The sequence below is a fragment of the Cyclopterus lumpus genome, chromosome 8 (genome assembly GCF_009769545.1).
Source record: "Cyclopterus lumpus isolate fCycLum1 chromosome 8, fCycLum1.pri, whole genome shotgun sequence".
In the NCBI taxonomy this organism is placed as follows: domain Eukaryota; kingdom Metazoa; phylum Chordata; class Actinopteri; order Perciformes; family Cyclopteridae; genus Cyclopterus; species Cyclopterus lumpus.
In genome coordinates this window covers 6552980-6564674 of record NC_046973.1, presented here as the reverse complement: position 1 = coordinate 6564674, position 11695 = coordinate 6552980, and the positions used below count along the sequence as shown (strand labels likewise).

The window sequence follows — 11695 nt, the reverse complement described above, 5'->3', positions numbered from 1 at the left end:
TTCTCTCGAGGACCAGGTAGTTCTCCAACTCGATCTCGATGTCGACCGACGTCTCAGTCAGAGTCTTCACCTTCTGCTTGGCTTTCCACAGGTCGGTTTTCAGCCTCTCATTTTTACCCTGGAGGAGGTCCAGAGCCTCCTGGTTGGTGGATGACACTGGATTCCTGGTATTTTTCAGAGCTTCGGCCATCTTCTTATTTTCAACAGTGAGTCTCTGTGTTTCAGCCCTCTCAAGGACCAGGCTGTTGGAGAACTCAACCTTGGGGTCAACATTCGCCTCATTCATAGCCTTCAGTTTCTGCTTTGCCTTCCACAGGTCGGTCTTCAGCCTCTCATTTTTACCCTGGTGGCTTTCCAGAGCTTGCTCGTTGGTGGATGACACTGGATTCTTGGTATTTTTCAGGGCTTCGGCCATCTTCTTATTTTCAATGGCGAGTCTCTGTGTTTCAGCCCTCTCGAGGACCAGGCAGTTGGAGAACTCCAGCTCTTTGTTGGCCATCATCTCATTCACATTCTTCAGTTTCTGGTTGGCTTTCCACAGGTCGGTCTTCAGCCTCTCATTTTTACCCTGGAGGAGGTCCAGAGCCTCCTGGTTGGTGGATGACTGTGGATTCTTGTTATCTTTCACGGCGTCTCCCATTTCCTTTTTTTTCAATGGTGAGTGTCTGCGTTTCCAGCTCGAGCTCGGTGTTGGTTTTCACCACCGCCATCATCCGGCAGTGCTCTGCTTCTTTTTCCCTGGTCTTCTCTAACTGGACGTTCAGCTCATGGATGATGCAGGTCTTCTGCTCCAAGTCCTCCTTCAGCTGTTTAACTTGGGCTGGAGACTGTCCCTTTTTAGCCTCCCACAGCTGGGATTTCAGGCTACAATTCGCCTTCTGCATATCTCCATTAAATTTCTTGAAATCATCCAAAGAATGTAATTCCTCCTTATTTCCCAGCTGGATCTTCATGTTTACTGACTTCGGTCCTTGGCTTGTCTTCTTCTGTGTGTTTGCCATCGGGATACTCAGATTTTTCTCCGTACCAAAATGCATTGAGTAAAATTTGCTAAAGTTTTTCTGTGCAGAAAAATGCATTGAATGAAATGTGATTAAATTTTTCTCTGTTCCAAAATGCATTGAGTCAAATTTGCTAATGTGTTTGTATCGTCACAGAGATCAGAGGAGAAACAGCTTCAGAGTTGCCTGGGTTACAGTTACTCCACAAAGATAACAAATATATCAGCGCGTTCGGCTCAGTCTTTCCTTTCTATTGATAATACTAATTTTACAGGGTTTTAAATGGTTTTGGTAGAAAATCCAGAATTGCTTTTTCTAGTGTTTTTTAAATGTATATATATATATATGTGTGTGTGTGTATATATGTATGTGTATATTTATATATATACCATTTTGGATGTCTGCGAGTTGTTCAAAGTCAACCAAAAATAGATTCCCCCTCAAATGAGTATGAGACCCGAAGATGTAAAATCATCCAATATGACACACACACACACAACCTGTCAAACGTGGGAAATAAAACAAAGGTTTATCATTTGCAAAACATTTGATTGTAGAGATTAGAAATGATATGCCATCCTGTCTATAAAGAACGCATGCGTGCACTCTCACACCACCAAAGTACCGGAGTTTAAAAGGGATCACCTGTTGCACCTGACCACATCAGGGGTATAGCTCAGTGGTAGAGCATTTGACTGCAGATCAAGTGAAACCTGGTTCAAATCCAGATGCCTCCTCTATATACACATTATTTGGCCTTACGCTGTATCAGTGCAGCAATACTGATAATGCTTATTATTATTAATAATTAAACACTGGCATCTGTAAACCAACTTGGCAACGTCAGAGAGCAATACATCATGATTGTTCCTGGGACATGGAGGAATACAATTTATGAGAGCAAATTCAATAATAAACTTCATGAAAAAGCTACAACATGAAAACTTGTCTTACCAACATCTCTAGTTGATATATTTATATGTATGTACATTGTTGCCTTGTAATGGCATGCTACAAGGACATGACCCTTTAATTACTGGGAAACAACAACAAGAGAGGCAGACTCAGCCAGGAAGTTGTTTCACGCTCCTACCATTTTCACAACTCTAAAAACACAAAAGAAAATGCAGCTTTCAAAAGCACAAAACAAATAAAGAAGAGAATAAGTGGGGAGTTCATAGGGGCGGGGCGACACTGCTCCGGTAGGTTCCGAGTGATGCTGGACGTGGCGGCCTCACAGCCAAACTAAAACGCATCATATGAGGACAGAATACGAATCCCTCTCAGGTTATCTGACAATTTATAAAACTGGACAAACAACCGTTTGAAAAAACTCTTACAGGGACCATCGTAGACTGACCTTTGAAATCATCAATAACTTGGTATGAGTCCACAAGAAGGCTCCCACATATAAAAGATGAGGCACCCGACATCTAAACCCTTCCTGATAGTCTCACAACTGGCTGAAATGACACCAAGAGGCATAAAAATAAATCGGATTTTCATACACAGCCGCCTCGGATTTTCAAAGCTTCTGAACCCTACCGTGTGAGCAAAATAAATAAGAGCTTCATACGTTTAATAGAAGGACAACGGAGTAGAGACATGGGACAGAATGTAAACTAGGTTATCGTGGGTTGGTGTGCGAAAGCAGTGGGACGAAGACTAAAAAACCAAGTCCGAAATCTGAAACAAGGAGTTTCTCTTCTTCACACAAGTGTAGGTGGTTTTAGACACGCAGGATCTCCAAGCAGTTGTTGTAGCAGATAGCGATCCAGTCCGGCAGCGTGGACGCCCACTGCATGTTGTTGATCTCCCCTTCAGACGTGTAGGCCAGGATGGGATCCTCAAGCTGATTACAGATCGGCTGCAATTTAGGCCTTAAGGTCGAAGAAATGCAACGTTTTGGTCGTCAATCAAAAAAAGCAGAGGTAAATGATGAGTTTAACGTGCGTCTTTTCTAGACTCCGTTTTTCCCCCTTATTATATCCCACATTCCGTAGGAGCCTTTACCTCCAGTGCAGATGTGACATGACGAGTGGGGGGCCCAAGCGATGCCGTTGACACAAGCGCGTTGTTCAGCCGAGCCACTGGGGTGCAAGGCACACATACATTCAGGATGACCACCTATCGAATAAAGTAGCGATGTCAAACATTGGTTAAGTGTCAAGAAACAAATATTTCATGCCAGACAGAAAAAAAATCCCAACCACAATCCTTTCTGAATTCATAAAAAAGAAAAGAAAAAGCTTCTTTGGTTAACCAATGTGTTTCAATTTCAACGCAGAACCGTTGGAGAGAAACATGGCTACTGACAGGCTGAGAGAATCTACAGCAGACTGACCTCCATGGCCATTGTAGCCAAGTAGTTGGGGCCTTTGCTTGTTCCAGCAAAGGCGGAGCAGCGGGTGGTGCTGGGGGTCTTCATAGATGATGGTACTGAGCTCCAGGTGCCAGAGTCAAACATGCGGACCGACCCATCGGCCCCCACAGAGGCAAACATATCTCTGCCGGCTCCTGCTCGGCTGAACGCGATGTCATACACCTGCACAGACACATGAGGACATTGATTGAAATATTATTCGAGGCCGTGTACACGCCGGGCTTCATTTTACCGAGACACCCACACACACCTCTTTGTCAAGAGCAATCAGCTGGGTCTTCACGTGCCCAGACACCAGGTTGACGCGTCCCACTGTATCACTTTGCCTGAAACCGTACTGAAGTTGCTGGACTCTGATGAATTTCAGATCAGGCAGTTCACTCCTCACGTCGGATAGTAGTAGGACACTGCTACACTCACTTCATGACAGTCACTGCCACTAAAACTAACTGTTCCCTAAAGAGCAAAGAGAACGTATCCTAGTCTGCACATGCATGTTTTAACATAATAATAATTCACTTAAAACAGGTAGACAATGTTTACACTGTCAGACACTATAATACAACTCAACACAGAATCGATGTAAGACCTCACCTGAAGCCTGATGGTCCAGCTGCTGCTTCCTCAACCTGATTTCTGAGTTTCCTGAATGCATTTCAAAATAATGCCTTAATAAATAAATGTAGACCTTATGAGTAGTATATGTATTTATTTTGAAAGCAATTTAGAATATTTAGGTAATAGGTTCAGGTTTTATGGAAAAGCCTTGTTTTTTTTATTCAACATCACATAATTCACAATCCAAAAGTGCTGACATGAAGTCAGATTCCCCAAACGTCCTTCAGTTTCATTGCTAATGCATGAGAACATGGTCATTCTTAACAAAATGCCATGAGTAAGACTTCACCTGAGCCCTGGCGGTCCAGCTGCTGCTTCCTCAACCTGCACTACATCTGCACCTGAATGCATCTCAACAGGATGCAGGTTAGCACTGTGTGGGGAGTTAGCCTGCTATTAGCTAACTGACTATTAGCTAACTAACAACGACACTCAAACTTCGGATATCTCTTTTCTTTTTTGGTGGCATTTTCCTAACTACAAAGCACAACAGGGTCAATAATATCAATGCTGAGACCAAACGAAAATACTAATATGAGGCTTTATTATTTCCTGTCGTATTTAGTAGCTCACCGTGACCCCGGCCAGCTCTCTTTCTGCAGGTTACGATTCACGGTGTTTCTGACTGACACTTCAGCCAAATGAAATGACGGCATCTTGTCTCGCAGGCTCGAGGGCGCTTTGGAAAACGTGGAAATTTATTTTTCACTCTTCTGGGCGACGAACATATATAGATAATAATACGAATGAGTTTGCAGATATATTGTGCACAATTATTTTTTCAAATTAACCACATATTGGTGGGGACAATTGTGTCTTTCCCAAAACGTTGGTTGTGACTAGTCCCTATGGACCATATGCAAACCTACGTCCTTGCCTTAATCTCAGAGCTACTCTGGAGCTGTCAGGGTGATGCTCAACCCTCCATGCCACTGAATGAATAATTGATTTCCTCCTGACATGGGAAATTCTCCTTCCAGTGTAGTCACCCAATGAGCCTCAGCCCAAATATATGCCAAAAAAGTCCCCCCCTCGAGGGAAACGCAAATGCAAAATCACAGCACAAAAACAGATGAGTAGGTATCTAATTGCTTCTCAAGGGGAGAGATTATTTGGTATTGTTTAAAGTGCAAACACAGAAGTCGCTCAATTGTGTTTGTACATTACACACATATTATGAACTCTGCCGTGTACACTTGGGATACAGAGAACACTTGGTGTCTTTTGTGACAATTATACTGCAACGCAGTAAAACATCCCGACAGTGATATTCAACTAGATCTGAGCAAACTTACCAAAGTTCACAAAGATCTGGCCACAATTTATATTAACATTTTAACCGGTAGAATAGATATCAGCACACCTGCAGAGAACAATGTATTCTTAGCTTTCAAACAAAATTAAAAAAATAGCATTTCCTTGGCTAGAGTTTCCTTTAACCCCAGTCTCCTTATCCTTAATAACTCTGGATTCAGCTATTAGTGCATCTTACAACTTGTAGGTCCTCATGATTGAAATAAGGGCTTTTTAAGTGATGTTTATTTCTCAATCTAAGTCTATGGGCAACAAATATTTTTGGGTGGACCCACAAGCTGTAATTCTACGGTTTGGTCACTATCTGGCACTGTTCCTGTCAGTAAACACAATACACGTGCATGTAAACTCTCACGACTTCATCAGTGTCCTTGCACAAATAAAGAGTAATAATAATAATAATAATAATGCATTATATTTTTAAAGCACTTTTCATTCAGAAATAATCTCAGAGGGCTACAGAGCCAGTAGATAGTTAAAAACAAACTATAATAGAAAATAAAAAATAGCTGGCACTGATGAAAACACAAAGTCAAAAACGCCTTCCTGAATAAAAAGTTTTTGAGGCCGGTCTTAAAAGAGTCCAGTGTCTGTGTTGCCCTCACGTGGTCAGGGAGACGAGCAAAAAGGCTGGTCGCCCATGGTACGGAGCTCGGTGTTGGGGACCCGGAGGAGCGTGTGCACTGTTCCCAGACCAGCATAGATCCGTGTCTGCCTGATCAAAACACCCCAGCAGTGCAACAGCACATTGTTATTTTCTCAAAAGTAACACAGTGGGAGTGAGAACTTGTGTGGTCAGTACATCTCCTTAGAGAAGGGTTTCTGTTGTCTGAGGGATAGCGGAGCAGATGAATCCTGGCGGCCTTCCTTCCTTCCTTCCTTCCTTCCTTTGGCTCTGTGCCCTTCTCTGCAGCTCGTTACGTGTTGCCTCTGCACAATGAAGGAGGGAGGTTGGCTTTTTTCCTCTCCAATGGTCGGACTGAATTAACGATTATGGGTAGAAGAGATTATTCTCTAGAAGAGATTATTCTCATGAAGGGCAGTTGCTGCAACTATTGTGGACCCATACACTGGATGGCATTTCAATTTATACACACACGTAATCTATATATGCAAGACTGGATTATATACCATTTACATCTTCAATTTGCTAATCCTAAAATTATTAAACAATACAATGACAGATGCAATGAGAGGCAGTCAGCACAGAAAGTCATATTTAGATCCAGATGTGGATGATGTTTCAGTACAATACAATCCGTACGAAGAAGCATATTTAATATCATAAAATACAAACACAAACTACTACCACTAATATTCTTACATGGTATTTGAATAGATTGTGTTGGTGTTAAAAGTCCTCAAATTACCAAAATGTTTTTCTTTTGTATTCCATTTGTGTCGATTCACTTCCACAGCTTGAGATGCAACGTGTGAAATACCGGAGTCCGCTTAAGACATCCCACATACCTGACTGTAATTACCACAGAGGTGCTAGCATCAATAATATTTACCATAAATCTGACATGACATGAATGCCTCCTCCTCATCATCATCATCAATCTCCCTCCCTTTCCTTCTTTAAAAAGGTCCTCTCCTTCTCCCTCTCCCTCTTGGCAGTCTGCCACAGCTGGGCTTTATCCACGGGCGTCTTGTGACAGAAGCCGGCGCTACAGGAATATTTTTCATGAAGATGCCACAAATCCTGCACCCTCTGGGAGCCATGCCTGGTGCTGTTTTCCATAATCAGGTCAATCACAAACAGCCACCACAGAGCCCTTCATCCCTTACCTCCACCACACACACACACACACACACACACACACACACACACACACACGCGCGCGGCAGGTCGAGCGGAGCATGGCGGTATCTTCTGTGTGTGAGAGTAATCACTGGGAGCAGCGGTGAGGTAAGCAGTGACGGAGGAAACACAGGTGTCCTAAACTAACCTGACAGCAGGTGCACCATGAGGCAGCAAATGCAAATTATACTGTCAGAAAAAGAAAAGAAAAAGAAAAAGGCGTCAACAGTGAAACTTAAAACAAGCACAGACACCAGAGACCAATCAAACCATGAAGAATAAACTGGTAAGGGAGAGACACTGTTATATAAAAATGGTTATGCAGTCAACTTTGGGCTATACAAAATAAACTGGATTGAACTTCTGTGGTATATTTCTCCACAGGAGCACGACTTTGAACAAATGCAAGTTGTGCTCTAGGATACAGTCTACGTTGTGTAGTGCGGGTGAAGCCAACGCTTGTAATCGAGTTACAGTTTGATAGAAATTAAAACATTCCAAAGGTGCAAACCAAATTAATGAAGAATCGGCAGCAATACTGAACAGATGGAATTACTGTCAAGGTGAACTGACTTCAAGCTACACATAATTGCTTTAGTGTTAGAGAAATAAAAAAGTAGGTTTGTCCTGCAGAACAACTGGAGGCCATGTATTTTATGCACAAAAGCACTGTAATATTTACAAAAGAATCATATCGGAGAGAGGTTAAGTATGTGACTCCAAACTTAAAGGATTTCACACTCAGCACAAAAAGGCGAAGACAAGTGAAGACATGAAAAGGATCTAGTAATTAGAGATTTAAAGATCCCCCCCCTCCCCTGCAATTTCAGACATTTCTGTGGTCGCCAGTATAGATTTCAATATCCGGTAATGGAAATTGTACCGTCATCGGTGCTCACGCCTCCAGCCGTTGGCAATATTATGGGAAGAACAACAACACTAGCATTCTCGGGATGGAATAATAAACCGTCAAAATTAAAGTTGAAGGTGACTAAAAGCAATAACGAACAGCACAAATAAAAAAATGAAATCCATTTAACAAATACTGTCAATAAGCAAGTATTGTGAAGTCAGGGTCACAGCAGAATGTGAAAAAGGATAACCGAGATGATGAACTTCCTCTCAGCTTATACTTGCTTTGAAATATGTTTAAAACAATGTCAGAAGAGGAGATGAGAAAAGACAGAAAAGAAGATCTTTAAAACAGTCTAAAGTCTGAAAAAAGGTTTGAGAGTTGGCTTTAAAAAGAGAAGTCAGAGTTTGTCACTAAGCTGAAGGTAGTAAAGAGGAGAGGAGGGAAACATTGAAAAGATGGGGACCGAACATCAGCAGGACCGACCAGACCTCGGTCCTGCTCCCTGTGGAAGAAGACCTGAAACCGTCATTAATCATAAAAAAAACTAAAAAGGGACTTATTATAGCGCAGAAAAGCTGGAGGAAGAACAGCGAAGGAGGAGTGTGACCCTTCAGATGTTCCACTACACCTACAGCAAGTCTCCAACTCCTCCTGTCACGAGGTCTCAATGGTCTTAAAGAGGGCGTGACCAGGATTTAGAGAAGCAGGACGTTATCGAAAGCCAAAGACGAGAGGAAGCACTGATGGAGTCCATAAAGTCTCCTCTGACCTGGCAAATAGGGGAATATCAAAGATGACCTTGGCAGGCAGGGGTTCACCATGACATCTCTCCACCAGACATTACCGTGTGGGACCGGCAAGCGAGTCACAAATCTGATGACTTGTGACTCGACACCAATGACCCGAAGACTTGAGACTTGCCAAACAATGACTCGCATTCAACTTCAAGAACCCTGGGAAATAAAGATGCACGGGGGGGCTGTCACTGGAGAAAAATTCTATTTTCAATTTCTAATAACTAAATAAGAACATTATAATCAAGGGCTTTATACACCCAAATGGTTAAAATAATGTAGTGTCTGAAACTGCTAGAGAAAGGGCAGAAAGTACAACTTCTTATTTGGGATTGCCTTCGACAATACTTCCTTGTTTAGCTTTTTATTCTTTACTCAAGTCAAATGTGCAGATCATTCATAAAATGATAATGAACGTGTCACCGTCTCTTGTGGTAGAGTGATCACCTTGTTGTGTCTCTTTGGGAGGCGGGTTTAGTCTTGAAGTGCTGACCGATTGATCTCAATGTTCTTTTGGGACCGAACATGTCAGATTAATGCTGTAACTGTTGCACCACCTTTTCGTTTCTGCCATGGCCGGCTGTGACTGCAGGATGGTGTCAGATGATTTAAGAGTCGGGGGAGGACGAGCACACAGGAAAGCAGAGCTGCCTCCTCACTGGGTGTAAAACATGAGGAGGCGTCGGCCCTATCGACCAATCGTTAGGTACAAGTTTCAACAGTGTGCAACGCTGCCCGTAAAGCACCATCACTATTACCACACAGCACAAGAGGCGTACACACTGTCACTATTCGCCACCAGCATCCGTTACTCGTGATTATTCCCAATTATAAACTCCGAAAGCTCGACAGGTTTTTTCTGTCGACCTGATGCAACCGGGCCACGTCACGCTCGCTGTGACACGACTCACACTGTCTTCTTCTCCCTCCGTAACGCATGAATAATCCATGACCTCCAAGGCACCGGGAGCAGCTCGGGGTGCTCTGAGGTTTTCAATAAAACAACCTGTCAAAACCAGACCCAGGTGTTTACAGGCACTCTACAGCAGGTGAGGACAGTTACAACACCTTGGTGCTTTTTATCAACAGGGTTGTTTTTGGGGGGAAGTGTGATTAGATATTTTTCATGTATTTGTCTTCTCAGACAAATGAGTCAGCGTGTTGTCCAAGGACATTCAGAAAGGTCCAGTGTGACCATTTCATGCTTTATTTCACGGCACACAATTATGTTTGGTATCACAAAATACACCTCAGGGGAAATTCACATTGGGCCACTCTATGAAATACATTTCCTCTAGTGAAATTAAGAGAAAGTAGTGGGAATGACACTATTACTGCAGTATTTCCATAATTATTTCTCACATATAACACAAATACAGTGCTGCAGAATCTTAAAACTCGGAAACGAGTCAGCATTGTTGCACTTCCGTTTCCTCAGAGAACGACACTGAAGGCTTTTCTTGATGGAAAAGATGATTTCGCTTCAGCAAGAGATTCATTGACAGATGGTTCATCAAATCACCTTTCAAGTATTTTTTTAAAAAGTGCCTGCCCTTTTCCAAATAGTTTCCGATGCCGGTTCTGTGTAACGAAAAGCATCAGGTTATTTATTTTCCAAATCTAATGGAAACATCTCATTGACTTTTTTTTTTTCTTCAAGGGAACAAATGTGATGCCAACTTCCTTCATCCAGAGGTACATTATTACGTGAGTCCACAGGCTGGTCCTTTGTAGAAGGAAATGTAAAGAACATTACTGTTGCATGCTATTCAAAGGTCGTGAAAAGTGACTCATTATGGAAATTGAAAATGCAGGACAACCACCGCTTCACCTGGCTTAATCTGAAATAAAAACAGCACAAACTGGTAGAATAGATATCCGCACACTTAAATATATACAGAGAACACTTTATTATAATGTATTATTATTTACCTTCATCAGAGCGTACATGGTTCAGCTCGAAAATATGAAATGAAATGAAAATGCATCCCTGAAATGTAGCCTGAGATATTAGGCTGAATAACTTTCATTTACAATAAATCCACAAACTATTTTCACGATTCATCGTTTGTTTGTGCTGTGGAGTAACTGATTCTACAATAGTTGCCACACACTCCAGAGGATAAAACTAAAAAGTGATGTACCTTCCTGACAGAGACTATAATAGCATCTGCATCACCTGGTGGAGAACGTTCCTCTGGCACTGACTGTCCCATTTCTCCTCCACACTATGGCAGGTTCACATACCGACTCCTTATAGCACACTTAATGAGCAACCTGCAGTGTGTGTGTGTGTGTGTACACAACTTTAACTTTTTAAAGGACCTTTCACACGTGATGCAACAACCGTGTATGAAGCTATGGACTCACTGTTTCACTGCATCGAGCAAAGCGTGCAAGAGAGCAGACACGCCTCTTTTCCATGATGTCAAACTATTTCGTTGATTCAGGCATGCAGCAAAAAAAAAAGAGCTGAAAGTTACTTGCGTATAAGGAAGCCAGTAAAACCTCTACCTAATAGATATAAATACTATCTTTTCTATTGTCATATATTTACCTGGCCTGAGTTGAACATTAATAAATATTATATATGTATACTATTATCACTATTTACACAGTCCACAGAGTATACATGTGCTTTTGCCATGCGTGATAGTTAATGGTCTACAAATAATATTAAGTTGAATTCACGTTAATAGCACAACTAGCTACCTGCCCATAGCCGGTTGGTTCAGAGGCGTTAATACGGCCACCAGAGTACAGGCTGAACAGCATACAGCTCATTGATTACAAGATTAAACAAGTGATTAATTACAGCCACCATATTGATTATTATTGCAGCATACAGCGATATGGATATGCAGTCCTGAAAATAACTCGTGAACTTTACAAAATTTTGGACATATTCATTTAAATGAGGGTTTG

The 11695-nt window shown here is 42.1% G+C and overlaps 1 protein-coding gene across 1 annotated transcript; it reads right to left on the bottom strand.

The window, feature by feature from the left end:
- Nucleotides 1–2730: 2730 nt before the first annotated feature.
- LOC117734739 (DDB1- and CUL4-associated factor 7-like) lies at nt 2731–4658 on the bottom strand. The gene is given in 8 exon segments (XM_034539005.1): nt 2731–2853; nt 2968–3074; nt 3077–3128; nt 3346–3378; nt 3380–3456; nt 3459–3546; nt 3635–3737; nt 4576–4658. Coding segments are annotated over 8 exon segments (666 nt in total).
- Nucleotides 4659–11695: the final 7037 nt, after the last annotated feature.